The following is a 15,976-nucleotide window of genomic DNA, read 5'->3' as shown; positions in this document are numbered from 1 at the left end:
TTAACAGCAAATTGTATTTTTGAAAATATGCAGTTTAACGAGAAATTGGTAACTAGCATTTTCTTAAGGAAAAAAAAAATCACTTTTTGTGGTGTCGCTTTCTGAGTGTTTGGTGATGGATGAGAAAGTGTTAGGGGTGTTGTTTGCAAGTTCAGTGGTCAAGCTGCTGTTTCCTTGCGATTCGTTGTCTTGCTTTCCGATTAGTACCGCTTAACCACATCATATAGGTGCACCCTCTAAGCACCAGAATATTTGGCTCGATATATTTTACAGATGAAGGATCTTGCCTGCTAGGGTTGGTGGCCATCGTGAAAGTTTAATAAGGACCTGTTTGGGTTCTGTTTTTAGTCTTTTCCGAAAAGTTATATTTTTGGTTTATCTAAATAACTAAAATTATTTTTGGAAATAGGTTGTTAATTGTTACAATAAATTTTCGACTTATTAGCATATAGTTTTTTTAAAAAGCATTTTTCAGTGAGTTTTTAGTTTTAGTTTATTTTTCTTAGAAATAGGTTCTTAGCTTTTCAGAAACTACTTTCTAGAATCTCGTTTGTTCTAATTTTTGACAACAGAAGCAGAACTAGCAGAAAACAAACCGGGCATAATACTCGAAGCTAACACTCCCGTAAAATAAGTAAATGGCAGGGCACCTTGTTTTTCCCCCTCCTTTCTGAGACCAACATACCCTTGCTCTAGCGCCATTTGAGATGCGAATCTTGCCTAATAGAATCATTTTTTATCTGTTAAGACTGACTGTTCAGTCTATAATAATGTGGCAGGTCTAAGAACACCCGGCGCAATTTACGCTATAAAATCAAAAGAATTGACCTAAAGAATGCCATCCCAAAAGGTAATATCTAGCAATGCTCTTAAAAATATTGATTTATAGCAAAAAAAAAAAAGAGAATCATATTAGACAATGTGCGGCGGCAGCATGCTGCAAAGAAATGAATAAGAAAATTTCAATTTACAAAAAACGAAGATACAAATAAAGGACTCTAAGAAAAGAAGTGGTAAAGATGATCTTTAAAAAAAATCAACAAAAAATGGAAATACATTATACACGCAGTAGGAAAAGAAATGCACTGCACACAGTGAGGGTTGGTGACGCTGGTGCGTGTGGTGTGGTCGGTGCTAATGACTGCAGCACTGGCCATCGAATTTGTTCAGTTGTTATTAATTTATCTGCGTTTGATAAAATACTACTCTTTTCTTACTAATACATATGACCATCTATCTTAATAATATATAAATCAGAATAATAAATCTTCAAAATACAATTAATTAATATATAAATCAGAATAATAAATCTTCAAAACACAGTTAAATTAATGACATACAAACAATTTCCTATTCTCGCCCAGCCCACACCCACGAGCACGGGCATATCCAGCTAAAATAACCCCATATAAATACCAGCGAATCCACTACCTCCCAAACTCGCTAGTCGAGGCTCCAGCCCCGGGACGAGGAGGACGCGCCCACCATGGCCATGGCGACGGCGCTCCGCAAGCTCTCCTCCAACGCGCTCCGCCGCCAGCCGCTCTCCCGCATCACGTCGCTCTACTCCATGGTACGCTGCCGTCCGGTTCTCTCTCTCTCTCTCTCTCTCTCTCTCTCTCTCTCTCTCTCTCTCTCTCTCTCTCTCTTCCATTCATGGCACGGTGGCGGTCTCGTTCTGTTCTTATCTTGTAACCACCGCTCGAAAGAAAGAATCATGGCGGCGTGCGGTGTTGATGAATCTCTTGATTTGAATTGACTTTGTGCATGCGCAGGCGTCCCTGCCGGCGACGGAGGAGAGATCCGGAGTCACCGTATGTTCCGATTATTCTGTTCTGAATCGTTGGTATGTTCATTGCTCCGCATCTGTTCCTGGCTCGTGTTCATCTCATGTTCTTGGCGTCGGGTGCAGTGGCCAAAGCAGTTGAACGCGCCGCTCGAGGAGGTCGACCCCGAGATTGCCGACATCATTGAGCACGAGAAGGCCCGCCAATGGAAGGTCTCTGGTTTTTCAGTCATCTGCAATCATTGCAATGTTTGATTATGTAGTGTTTGGTTTTTCAAGACCTTATTGAATTGTGTCAATCTATTTGATGCAGGGGCTGGAGCTCATCCCGTCGGAGAATTTTACATCGGTGTCAGTGATGCAGGCGGTGGGTTCCGTCATGACCAACAAGTACAGCGAGGGGTACCCCGGCGCAAGATACTACGGTGGAAATGAGTACAGCCCTGCTCTATCATTTTGTCACTCTGTTTCTATGGGAAGATGCATGTTTGATTGAGAAACTGAATAGCCGTTTGAGTGAAGCAGTGATTTTAATCTGGATTGGTGCTTGTTCTGGTTTTTCTCGGTTGCAGATACATTGATATGGCTGAGTCGTTGTGTCAGAAACGTGCTTTGGAGGCGTTCCGCTTGGACCCGGGGAAGTGGGGAGGTAAAATCTTGTATAGTCTACTAGCAATATCTATTATTTTCATTTCCATGTTTTCCTCTTTTGTGCAATAAATTTATATGACATTTCTCTATGAATACCAGCCCTTATTGCATTAGAACATGCAATTGTTTTCTCCTTTCCTTGTTTGGGTGATGCAAATTAGAGAAGATGATGGAAATAATCTGTTTGCCAATAAATTAGGTTAAGAGAGTGTCTAATGGTTTGAGACAATTCATAAATGCTCTGAAGTTTGCAAGGAGTTCAGAGTACATGGGATAAGTTCTAGGTTCTTAATTCGGTTAACAAAATTGTCTTCTGTATATGTAGGCATTGCTCTATCACAAACCAAACAGCTTGCCAGTGCCTTCCATGAAGTTGTCTTAATACCTACATATAATGCACAGCTGGTCTTCTACATTATTTATCTACTTTTTTCAATATTTAAGTTTTGTTTCTAACCATGTTTTTCTTATAATGGTAGTTGTCCTTTCACCAAAATGGTGTTAACTCATGACCAATTTTTACCTCTGCAGTGAATGTGCAACCTCTATCGGGTTCACCTGCCAACTTCCATGTATACACCGCACTATTGAAGCCACATGAAAGGATCATGGCTTTGGATCTTCCTCACGGTGGACATCTTTCTCATGGTTACCAGGTACATGGGTCTGGATTTTCTTTTTACCTCCTTACTATTTTTGTTCTGAGGTGGTATACAAGCATGAATGTGTCCTTCTTTGTTACCTTCTTTTCCTTGCTAGCTCTGCTGTTGGTTTAGATTCTTTATGTTACTCCATTCTTGCATTGGCACTAGCTATGCAAAATGAAGTGGTACCTGCGCACATGATTATGTAATGCATACATACTCATATACTTACTAAAGAGTAATAGTTTCCCATAATTCTTAGTAATGTTCAGATATGATGCTCTTGAAACTCCCATGGCTCAAAGGTTCTACTTAATGCTTGCAGACTGACACTAAGAAGATATCGGCAACTTCGATATTCTTTGAGACAATGCCTTACAGATTGGATGAAAGCACTGGCTTGATTGATTATGATCAGGTACTTTTCCTCCTTATTTATTCTAGTTTATGTTGTCAGCTTATTCAGATAACTTGGTCACTCTTTTATAGATACACATATTAAGCAAGGTGGGCAACAACGTGTTCTTTTTGCATTTTAGCCAAAAAAAAAATGGTTTCTTATCTAGGATATTTTTTAGTGTATCATGTCTCTTTTGATGGTCAAATTATTTCAAGATGAATCACCCTAACACCTTCTTTGCTCCTATGTTTCATTTGCTACCTATGTACAGTTGGAGAAAAGCGCTGTTCTTTTTAGGCCAAAGTTGATCATTGCTGGTGCAAGTGCATATGCTCGCCTATATGATTATGAACGTATGCGGAAGGCAAGTTTCCTTCCTCAACAATGAAAATTGAATCGTTTTCTTTTGTAATAAGTCAAATAATTCCATCATGTTATGCGATTGACAGATATGCAACAAGCAGAAGGCAATACTTCTAGCAGACATGGCACATATCAGTGGGCTTGTCGCAGCTGGCGTTATTCCTTCTCCCTTTGATTATGCAGATGTAGTGACTACCACTACTCACAAGTCACTCCGTGGACCACGTGGAGCCATGATCTTTTACAGGAAGGGAGTGAAAGAAATAAATAAACAAGGAAAAGAGGTATAGCAGGAGGAAAACAATAAAAGATACTAGCATAGGGTGCTGAAGCTGTTTCTTCTAAAGAGTTCATGCTGTAATACATTAGAAAAAAAAGACTAATGATATATTATTCTATAGGTTATGTATGATTTTGAGGACAAGATCAATGCTGCCGTCTTTCCAGGTCTGCAAGGTGGGCCTCATAACCATACCATTACTGGTTTGGCTGTTGCGCTTAAGCAGGTCTGCACCACTTCCATTCACATTGTTTTATATTATCTATTATTCATATTGTTTTCCTTTGTCTGAGGCTCTCAGCTTTTGTTTTATTTTTCAGGCAACTACTCAAGAGTACAGAGCTTATCAAGAGCAAGTTATCAGTAACTGTGCTAAATTTGGGCAGGTTTTGTAGTCACACTTCTATAGAAATATTTATCTTGGATGATTAGACTTAAGATAAGTGCTCATTTAATAGGATGAGTATCCTGTTTATTGTTTATATTAGCAGCAGCTTTTAGGAAATCCTTGTAGATTATCTATAGAGTATGTTTTATGTTGTCCCTTATTTCAAAATACTTCGCTGGGTTAGCTACATTAGATAATATAATTAACAATGATGTTATCTTTCATTTTCATTCGCCTCAGATGTTATGAAACACAAATGCCTAGTTCTTCAGCATTATTACTTGCACTTTTACAGTTTGAATCATTTCCTTATTTGATGGGAATATTTTTATCTAGAGCTTGACTGCAAAAGGATACGAGCTTGTCTCCGGTGGGACTGATAACCATTTAGTCCTGGTGAATCTGAAGAATAAGGTAAGATAAAAATTTGCTTCACATTGCATGCTTTGTTATTTTGGAGTTATCTGTAACTGATTCTAGTGAACCATGACCAATAAACCTTTGGGTCGTTTGGCTGATGTCATTATTAGGGAAAGATGTTGGTTGATGTCTACGGCCTAGCTGTTTCTTTATAAATATCAGCTAATTGTGCTACAAAACTTAGCTGTTTCCGATTCTTATGCCATGTCTGAACAATTGTAATCCTTTCTCCAATTTTATGTATAGGGGATAGATGGTTCAAGGGTAGAGAAGGTTTTAGAAAGCGTGCATATTGCAGCAAACAAGAACACTGTTCCTGGTGATGTTTCAGCCATGGTACCAGGAGGCATCAGGATGGGTAAAATATGTTGTCATAGAATGTTGTTGTCAGTTAATCTAATTTAAGTTCGCAAATTCCTAATAACTGCTCTGTATCATGCAGGAACCCCAGCTCTTACATCAAGAGGATTTGTTGAGGAAGATTTCGCTAAGGTTGCTGACTTCTTTGATGCGGCAGTGAACTTGGCCGTGAAGATTAAGTCTGCAACGAAAGGTCATTTGAAGTCCTACTTTTTTAATAAACCGCTGCTGTTGCGCTGGATATATTTGCATGTAGTGAAGTGCCCTTGTGTTACTACTAGGATAACCTGATTTATGTTGTTTTTAACTCTTGCAATTTAGGTGGAACAAAGTTGAAGGACTTTGTTGCCACTTTGCAATCTGATAGCAGCATCCAAGCTGAGATTGCAAAGCTTCGCCATGATGTGGAGGAATATGCAAAACAGTTCCCAACAATTGGATTTGAGAAAGAGACCATGAAGTACAAGAACTAAGATTTGAATTGCAAGGTATGTTCTATCATTAATCAGTCCAGCCATTTTCGGTTGAATACGTAGTATCTTATTGTAATTGGGAGCAGGAAATCCTTGGTTGTTTCTTGCTTCAATATTGAATCCTCCCCTTTTGATCACCAAAGCAGAGACCAAAAATGTTACAGTCAGCTTACAAATTCTCTTCTTATCTTTTTAGAAAGCAAACGAAGCACGATGTCAAGATGATTATTATTGGGAATTTTACAGGGACAATGTCATGTAAACATAAATCCATGATGGAATGTCATCTATGTTAAAAGGGATCTTGGCAATTTACGGCATGTGGAACTTTTGTCGATAGCTTCATATTGTAGACACCGACTGTAAGATGCTATGCTAATGCTATATAACCGCCACTCTTCTTGGACACTGCAGTTACATTTTCATGTGTCCTATGAATAATATGTATGATTGTGGTATTGCAATTGTCATGTATGTAAGCCTTAGCTCATAGTAATTTGGAGGCCATCGACCAGGTTTTCAGCGGTAAGTTGTGTGGGTACTGTTTACACGCTAGGAAAACAATGCACATATGGTTTTGATTTAGTATGCTTGAAGGATCTGATAAAGGTGATATTTTGAGAGGAATAGGAATAGCCAGAATTCATACGTATGAGCCTTGTTTACTCGATGTGCCGAAATCTGAAGGAGCTGGCGAGCTCAAACTAGCTCGAGACGGTGATTGAAAAGTGGGAATATTCAGAAGTCTAGAGGACAGTGGATGTTCCTTTTCATACGAAACTCATGTGAAAATGGCGTGTATCAAAGTCGAGATTAGGAGTAGTACCTGCGCTGGACCTCCTCTTGTCTCGGATCTTCCCAGGGAAATGAAGCATTGCAGAGTATTTGTGGCCAAGCATTGCTGCGACGCACCATGTTGTGGTACGGGAGGCCGTGTCTGTCGATCAACGGATACACATCGGAAGAGGACATCAAACGGATCTCATGAAGAGATCTTTGGGATTTCCTACTAAATGTAGATCTAACCAAACCTAACCTACATTGTAATCTTGCAAGCATCTAAACTCAAGAGTCTGAGATAAGCCATGCAATTGCATGGGGCACTCTGCTAACTCACTCCAATGATTACGAAAAGAAACAAATTGCTAAATCTTACCTGAGTGTTTTAGATGGCTCTAACGTCTAAATTTTTGTGCCTCATGTCTGTGTTAAGATTTGTGTTTTAGGTATGATGGGTATATGAGATAAGAAAAATTCATGTGTTTTAAAGCTTCCTAACACCTGAATTTTTGTTTATACATTAGTTACATTTAGTTTATATTGGAATTACAGTTACTTTACAAAAGGGCGTTGATGTTCATCGTGTCGCGGTAGTGCGGCTGCAGGAGCTTGCGCACGGGGTGCACCGCGCTGAGCTGCCGGTTCGTCGCGATCACGAACGGCTCCATCACGGCGTGCGTGTTGTGCCAGTGGCTGATTAGCTGGTGCCTCCCGTAGTCGTTCACGTTCACGTACGCCTTGGACAGGTGCCACACCCACGCCTCGGCGCCGGTCGTCGACGTGGGCGTGTACACTGCGCTCTTCGCCACGGTCACCCCGTCCTGCTGGAGCTCTGGCAGGCTCAACTCAACAGCAGCATCCTGGTCGCGTAGATGAAGTTGCCATCGAGGTTGTTGATGTCCCACCAGGAACGGCATGAAGTGGTCGTGGTGGTCCAGGATGTTGAGCCGGTTGCCGTCGAGCGCCTGCTGCACTAGCTGTGAGGCCCTCGAGGTTCTTCCCGATGTGCGCCGCCGTGATGGTGCTCGTCTGGTCGCCGTACTTGCTCGGATCAAGAGTGCTTCTCTGCGGGAACTCCTGATCAACCCAAATAATTCATCCAGTACGTATTAGCTGCTCTGCTCTGTCGCGCACGGGGAGGAGAAAGGAGAGAAACCGAGACGGAAGGCGCACCGGTTCCCGTGGGCTTCCGGCCGGTGCGGCCACGGCGCGGGTAGGGGTGGTCCTTGGAGCCGCCGAGGACGGGGCGGGGGTTGCCGCCGTCGGGCTCGCCGAGGTCGTTGTACACGTCGTAGCGGTACACGTGGTCGTGCTCCTGGTACGGGCCCTGCTGGCCGTCGTCCCTCAGGTTCCGGAGCTCGTTGTCGCGGTATGGCTTCAGCGCCGCCGGCATCTGGCTGGGTAGGTACGTCTGCCGTCTGCGTGCGCGCGCGCGTCCGTAGTACAAATAAATTCAAAGACCACATGATAAAAATCCCGTGAAACAGTCGATGGAGAAATACATCACTCACATCGTTGGCAAAGAAGACGCAGTTGTAGCGGTACTTGGACTGCGGGTAGACCCAAGAGTTGGCGACGAAGACGACGTTGCCGCGGCCGGGGACGTTGTCGAGGGTGGTGGTCTTGAGGAAAACCTCGGTGGCGTGGTTGTTCTTGACGATGATGGCGCCTGGCACGCCCAGCTTCTCCACCTCCCAGTCGAGCGTGACGCCGAACTCGGACTCGCCGGTCGTCAGCGACGGCAGGCTCGTCAACCACTGCTCCAGGCCCGCCTCCGCGCCCACCTTCCCGCGGTTCCCGTTATCTGCGCATACGCGTTCATGCGCATGCACGTCAGTGTCACGTATCCACGTGCAAAATCATGACACATAGATGTTCAAGAATCTATCCATATGTAAAATTCCTTCTTTATTTTGGCAGAATCTAGATTAGGGATGAGAATTATATCTGATTATCCATCTATCTATAGATAAATACTCTAACAGAATCGAATATATTCTATATTATTTATTTGTGGGCATGTTTTTGTTAAAAAAAACCCTACCTAACATACATATAGGCACGGATATAGATAAAGCTTACTCATGCTCATGTCGACGGTTTACCCGTCAACTGCCAAGATATGTGGCCCCAAAGTAAAACCTGTAGGTAAACTAATATATATTTGGCAGGTATATGAAACAACATCCTCTTGGTGTGTTGGTTGAGTATGAGGGCGAGACTGTGGCAGTAGCCAAGGAGGCCGCCATGCATGCCAAGCCACCGTGGCATGCAATGATGGAGCTTGACCAAAATTTCAAGGGCGAGGGCAAAGAACAAAAAATATTAAAAATATTCAAGTTACAATGCATAATACAAACATATGGTACAATTTATAGCTGTTAAAGAGCAGTACATTGACATTTCTCATACTTGCGTTCAAAATACATATTCAAATGAGATTAATAGATCGTAATATAAATAACTCTAAAATAGGGTAGGCGGAAGCGTGCAGATGGGATATGGTCGGGCGCGGAAGCAGCGGAGGAATCCGGGGTCAGAGACGAGGCTGCGCTAGCTCTTTTAGACGAGAGAGGCACGTAGGAGGGAGGACGGCAGCGGCGGCAGGCGGATGAAGATCTCTCGGATGAGGCCCTCGTCGTTTGGCAGGGGCGCTGGCTCCAGAGAGGTGCGCGAGGAGGGGCGGAGGCGACGGCCCGTCATCAATCCTGGTTGGGAGTGGAACCGTGGAAGGGAGTCTGCACTCTGCACTGCAGTCAGAAGACTTTGGAGTTTGGACTCGACCAATACTACTCTTTACGGTGTTCTGGTTCAAACGAGTTGGAGGTATGGCATAGATAGACTCGTCATTCACTGATCCAGGTTTTCAGAAGAAGGAAAAAATGAATTGCAGGCATAGGTATCTGTTTTGTAGGTAAACAGGTATACTCACGAGTAATAGATCTATTCTCAGCTCTTTGTTCGTAGGTCCGTAGGTGTTAACAGATGTGCCCATGAACGAGATAAAACTAGCGGGTACGAGTACGAGGGAATTCTGTCTGTGGCTACCGCGTCTGATGGCCATCCATAATCTAATCTATTTTAACTTAGTTTGAAGATTTGTGTGCGTCCTTTTTCATCCTTGTCCAATTAAGTAAACATTTCGACTCCTTTTTTATCCTCATCTGTTCTTTAATTACGAGAGATTGTAGTGTGTGAGGGAGGGAGAAGAGAGAGGCAGTGCTCACTGTGGTCAACGATGGTGGAGCTGATGAGCTAGCAGGTGACGCCGCGGCTGAGGAACTCGGCGATGCCATCGATGGCCGTGGCGCCAAAGTAGTTGACGTCGAGGATGTTCTTGTGCATGAGTGTACCGGATGAAAATGAAAACGGTAAAACTCGAAATTCCAAATATCGTTTTCGAAAGTTTTCGACCGGAGAAGCTGGAAACAATATTTCAAAAAAAGGAAAATGTAAATGATAAAACTATGTAGAAACAATAGCAAAAACGATTTAGACTACTTCCGATCATTTTCGAGTTTTTCTGTTTTGAACCGGTAATTTCTAACGAAAATTCTTGAATCTTTTTGGCCCATGGCCCAACAGTCCAGGCTTCTCCGGCCACCCAACAGCGCCCCCCCCCCCCCACCGGGGGCTTGTGTGCTGTCCTGACAGGCTTCTCCCGTTGATGGCGTGGCATGCATGCATGCGCGTGTGGAGGGGTCAAGCGACTGATTCGGGTTGGAAAATCTGGAGGTGCTGACTGATATGGGAAAATCTGGAGGTGGAAGATGGTTCTGGCAATGGGTCTCGCTTGTCGGCGTGAAGGAGATGGGAAGTCAGAATGACTGATTCGGCTTGCTTGCTGCGGTTCAGAGCAAGAAAATACAGATGATTCTCTAAAAATGTAGATGATTTTCTAAAAAACTTCAGCGTATATTGATATACTTAGTCGATAAAAAGAAATTTATTCGAATGTAAACACACACATATATGTGTGTGTGAGAGAAAAATATAAATTTAGAAAAGGGTTTTATTGTAGAATTTAATTTAATGTATTTTGGGTATTTAACCATTAGTATGTATATGTATGTGTTCTTTTGGGTTTGAATTATCGATTCCCGATCCATATCGATATGTTTATGTCCTGATAACATTACTTTCGGTTTTCTAGCATTATCGACATCGTATTCGTTTCTGGTATTATCGTTATCAACTTCGTTTCCGAGCGAAAATATGAAACTGAAAGTGATTAGCCTTTTTCCGATCGTTTTTGAACCATTTTCATCCCTAAGTGTACAAGGAGATATGCAACTCCAAATCAACTTATACACACATGCCTAATCCCGTTCGTCTATTTCTCCCATCTAATATTCATCCATCCATCGATTTTTTTACTTTTTATATAATTTTTTTTATTCCTCTAACCCAAGTCTCAATATAAATAAACGGTTGTGATAAACCATACGTATATATGCACATGTGAAAAAATCGCTTCCCTGTACCACGGACCCCTTGAGCCACGCATTCTGGTGCCCCATCAACCCGCCGATGATCCCTCCCAGCATCTTCGGCTCGCTGCTAAGTTAGCTTGTTACTGTCTTGCTGCCTACTTTTCATTCGTAGGCTTTGCAGCGGCTAGCTAGCTGTGTCGGTGTGTCGTGTGAGAGCTCGCACAGCTAACCGGTTATTTATAGCGTTAACCCTAAATCCTACTGTTAACATGAGCGCACCCAGCTCATTGATTGGGAGCGAGGGCACAACTCCTCTCAATTTTTTGTTTTTATGGATTTTAGTGAATTTAACATTTTCTTAAGTTATAAAAACTTAACACTGTTATGCTTCTGCTCAATTTTTAAACTAGATTCATCTCCAATAACATGTGATTGACATGGACGCCGTGACGGGCTGTGCATGAAAACCGAGAAAGAGATAAGGACAATACTGTACCAAAGTCCCAACACAGAACGCGTACGCGCATCGCGCATGGCATGCAAACTTCAGGATCTACATGATTTCATTAGGAATTGTGTCGCCGCACAGACTTATTATAAGGCTGAGATTGAATCATATTAAAATGATTGTTATGGCATCTCAAATGAAATGAAATCAGCAAAAAAAAAAACCACTTGGGATGTGTGTTTCCGAGAATGTGGCGGCAGCCCATACGGCCATGCATGCATTCCCCACGCCATCGTGAGAAATCACGCACCAACAGCAGTGAAAGAATAATATATCTTATATCCTAAAGGCACGGCGAGCCCTCTTGTCATCACGCACTGTAGCTCATGAAGCGCGTGTATGACAGGTGAGCTCGGGTCCCAGCGCCAACTCCTGCCTCGCATAAAAGACAGAGAATTTCAACCCTTTCATCCGCGAACTCCAGTTGCCGGTAAAAAACCTCATGTTCTCGCTCCATCCGACGTGCTCTTGGCCACTCTGCCTTCCCAGTGGCGGATTTCTATGAGAGACTGGTCGGAACAAATTCTCAGTGCAGATCTCTGTGAGAGACCAGTCAGAGCAAACTCCTCCCCGCCGCCTGCCACCGCCCTTCATCACCCGGATCCGCCTCCTCCACCACGAGTCCAAGCCTTCGGAGCCACGCCCCTGCCGCACTGATTGGATCCGCCTCCTTCACCACGGGCCGCCACCGTCGAAGCCGCGCCCCCATCGGATTCAAGCCGCCTCTTCTCGAATTCGTGTCGACCTGAGCCACCGTTGGTATGAGCTTGTTTGCACGTGTTTTTGTTTATGGCTAACTAAAATTTGACTTGGAGCAGACTATTTTAGAGTTTAGAAAAAATATCTCACAGGAACATCCGGTGTGTAGGTTCTTGATTACACTGGATAGTCTGGTGGTACGGTGAAGTGAGCACCAGAGCATTTTCAGTGATGAAGAAGATATGAAAGCAAACACCGGATAGTCCGGTGTTTTAGTGTGAGCACCGGAGGATATCGTCAGATCTTTTGTTGCAGAGAGGTTGTAGAAGGGTGGTTCAGTGGATTTGCACATGCTGAATTATCCGGTGATGGACATGAGATCACAAGAAGCTTCCACCGGACCTTTTCTTATAAAGAGCACAATTTTGCTAGAACAAATAGTGCTATACTCACCAGATGGTCCGGTATTCAAAGGCAAAACACGTCGGATCATCCGGTGTTCATGTTTTCAATACAATGTATTTTGAACTGAGGATTTGTGATTTTGGTTTTGAACTAACTTGGTTTGGAGTTAGAGAAATATGTTTGCTTATCTCATGGTGTGCAGGTGATGGATGCAACTTGGCGATCGATGACAAGATGATCGGGACCAAGCGGAAGGCTTGGTGTCGAACGATCAAGGAGGCTAGGTAGAGTTAAGGGTGACTCTAGTTGTACACGTGGAGGTCAAGTAAAACATGAAACGAAGGATGGAGATGACGTGTTGACAAAGTCAAACGAAGGGGTTATCGGTGCATGTGACAAGGCGACCTGAGGGATCGGGAGTGGGAGAGACTTACTGGTGATCAAGATTACAAGATGTAGAACACGCATCATCATCGAAACGCTTGCTTCAGGTGAAAGCAAGTGGCGACTAGTCACGCTTTGAGAAGTGTGCTAGGGTTTCACGGTTTGGCCTCAAAACCGTAGGAGGACTAGAGGAGTACGTGACACTATCGTGAAGCTTGCGCCGAGGCTAAACTAAGTGGTGAAGGCACAACGATCGTCCAATGAATAGAGAATAAAATAGACCAAAATGCCATCGGTGATATGTAGGAGTGTACTACAAGAGAAAGGTATTTTGGGAAAAGTTAGAAAACTTAGAGATCAAATTTCTTATACCTATAAATAGAGGGGTAGAGCTATAGAAGAGTTGAAACCAAACACTTGAGCTCCTTGTACCACCTATTTGAGAGTATAGTGCTAAAGTTTTAGAGGAGAGGAAGATGAATGCTTAGCCTATGTAATATATGAGAGTTTCTAAGAGAAAAATCCTTGCAATTCGCCTAAAATAGGGCTAATCTCTTTGAGTAATAAAGTTTATGTTTTTACATATGCTTGAATTTCGCTCCTTCTAGTCTCTCTATTGGTTCTCTTATAAGTTTACAAGTTTTCCTTTTCCGGTTGTGATTTTCTTGTTGATTTTCGTTTTTGCCTTTGAGCTGCGATTTTTCAACCTTGGAAAGTTGTTCTTCTTGTTGCTAAAGATATAAACGTTCATATGCTCATGTATTTTAGAGTGTCTTGAATCCCCTTGTCTCAAGACCATCAACTTGGAGAGTTGATTCTTTCGGTAATTGTCTTTTTTTGCTTTATTCTTCATTCAAGGTTTCAGTTTTTGTGTTCAAAGACACATGAAATGGTCTTGAATAGAGCCTATGGTTCATATTCTATCCGTAGAGTCATATTGCCTTGGAACTTTATTTCTCGTTTTGTCTCTTTGAAGTTTATACTTTCGTTTGTACTTTTTAGGAGCATTGAGTGAACAAGGAGTAGGCTATCTATTTCGTAAAACTTTGTAATGCGCATATTCACCCCTCTCTAGTCATCGTTCTCGGTCATACAATTGGTATCAGGACCTATTTGATCACTTGTTGACTTTAACTGGCTTTGTGATACTTGGCGATAATGGAGAGAAGTGGAAAAATTCCATTCTTCGATGGTTGAGATTTTTCGTACTGGAAGGTGCGCATGGAGGCTTATCTTCTAAGCCAAGGAAGTGCAATATGGGAGATTACGGACTCCAACTATGTGATTCATGTTGCTCATTCTTATCTATCCCAGATTGAACAATATGAGACCAACAACAAGGCTCTTAATATATTGTTCACTAGCCTAAGTCATAATGAGTTTGACTGAGTTCAGCACATTCGTACTACTCGCGATATCTGATCCACTCTTAGTGTCTTTCATGAGGGCACTAACCAAATCAAAGCCAGGCGCCAGAGCACGTACAACTAGGAATACTAGATGTTCGTACAGAACCCTGGAGAGTCTGATGAGTAATGTTGACCTGATCTTCCGATAGGTAGCGATAAGTCGGTAGGTGGAGAACTCGACGTCGATGATCCAAAGGCTTCGACCCGAACAGATCGTCCCCCTTGCAATCACTACACCACAACTTCGTTGGTTATCAACCGTGTCCCGCGGTTGACCTCGCCAAGAAGGCTCAATCCCTGCAAGCGTACCGGGAACACAAGCAAGAACGTAGAAGATGCAATCTGAAATATTGCGAATAGAATTCAAGCACTCAAAGTCGGGGTTCCACAAACACTTGCGGTGGTCTAGTCGGTCCGGAACAAGAGCGAAAATCTCATAATCTATGTGTAGATCAATATCTAAGCAAAATCCAACCCTAATTAGGGTGGCGGCTACTGTATATAAAAGACTAGGGTCGGCCAAGGACCCCTAGATGCGTCCCTAATGGACTCCAATACGTTACACAGCCCAACGGCCCAAAAGATGGTGGCGCAGCACCCTGACAGATTCTGGATATCCACTTGTTTTGATGATTCCTGTTGACTCAGAAAGAATTTGGACCTGGGACCAGTCCCTTTGGAAAGATTATCTCCTTAGCTTTCTAACCATGTGTAGAATGTCAAAAACGGAGTCCGTATGCGTCCTGGACGACGATTTTAGTGCAGACTGGTCCTGGACTCCAAAACAGACTCAAACTTGATTGGACCTCCACCTTGGCTTGGGCGCCCTTGCTGTTCTTCTCCCGTGTTCCTAAGTAACAATACATCACAATTATTCAGTAGCATCCCATCCTTATCAAAATATAAAGAAACACTAAGGAACGAGCTCACCTCATGATTTAGTTGACGTGCACGAGCTCGTGTCAATAGACCTATTGTTGGAGAAATACTCGGTGTGTGTGTATCCGAAAGAGTGATGTCCTCATCAGAGTCTTTGGATACTATGTTTGCTCATTTCGATGGAATTGTTAGCAACCTTAGATCCACTGGTGTTTTTCCCTATTCTGACCACAAGAGAGTGATCAAACTTTTCTAGGTTATTGACCGTAGCATATGGGAAGTTAAGATCTTGAGCATTGAAGTGTCACCAAGTTACGGCACATTAACTTATGATGAACTCTTCAGCAAGCTCAAGTCCATCGAGATAGCCAAGGTAGCTCGGATCAGTCTTGGAAACCCCCTGTCTTAGAACATAGCGTTGGTTTCTGAACCTAGTGGTGGTAATTAGGTTGGAGCTAGTTTTTCGTGTGCTAACACTTCACATATTAGATCTGCTTTGTCTTCCTTGGTTTCTATCAGAGAGGAGCATGTTGATGCACTGAATGATGAGGACCTTGTGCTCATTGCGAGGAAGTTCACTCGCTTCTACAGCAACAGAAGAGATCGGAGGAGAGGGGGCTCTCGTGCTTATTTTGAGTGTGGTGAAATCACTCACTTCAAGGCAAATTGCTCCAAGGTCAAGAAGAAGGAGGACAACGACCACGACTACAACAA

General features: G+C 43.0%; 1 protein-coding gene and 1 pseudogene across 2 annotated transcripts; one reads left to right on the top strand and one right to left on the bottom strand.

Moving 5' to 3' along the window:
- The first annotated feature begins 1,410 nt into the window (after window positions 1-1,410).
- LOC133915489 (serine hydroxymethyltransferase, mitochondrial) lies at window positions 1,411-6,173 on the top strand. Of its 2 annotated transcripts, XM_062358669.1 has the most exons (16): window positions 1,411-1,573; window positions 1,776-1,814; window positions 1,913-1,999; window positions 2,100-2,221; window positions 2,359-2,435; window positions 2,969-3,093; window positions 3,407-3,499; window positions 3,753-3,845; window positions 3,931-4,128; window positions 4,246-4,350; window positions 4,445-4,510; window positions 4,849-4,926; window positions 5,179-5,290; window positions 5,375-5,485; window positions 5,614-5,780; window positions 5,962-6,173. In XM_062358669.1, the coding sequence occupies exons 1-15, from the start codon at window positions 1,487-1,489 to the stop codon at window positions 5,763-5,765; spliced, it is 1,545 nt and encodes a 514-aa protein (XP_062214653.1). In that variant the 5' UTR covers window positions 1,411-1,486; the 3' UTR covers window positions 5,766-5,780; window positions 5,962-6,173. The 2 variants fall into 2 exon arrangements, with proteins under 2 accessions (XP_062214653.1, XP_062214654.1); XM_062358670.1 differs by lacking the exon at window positions 1,411-1,573 and having other exon boundaries at window positions 1,802-1,846.
- A 929-nt stretch (window positions 6,174-7,102) lies between these two features.
- On the bottom strand, window positions 7,103-11,092 carry LOC133914562 (linoleate 9S-lipoxygenase 2-like; annotated as a pseudogene).
- Between the last annotated feature and the right edge of the window lie 4,884 nt (window positions 11,093-15,976).

This window comes from Phragmites australis, chromosome 4, assembly GCF_958298935.1.
Source record: "Phragmites australis chromosome 4, lpPhrAust1.1, whole genome shotgun sequence".
NCBI classification, from domain to species: Eukaryota; Viridiplantae; Streptophyta; class Magnoliopsida; order Poales; family Poaceae; genus Phragmites; species Phragmites australis.
Note: the sequence above shows the minus strand (reverse complement) of the source record. Positions and strands in the feature narration are given on the sequence as shown.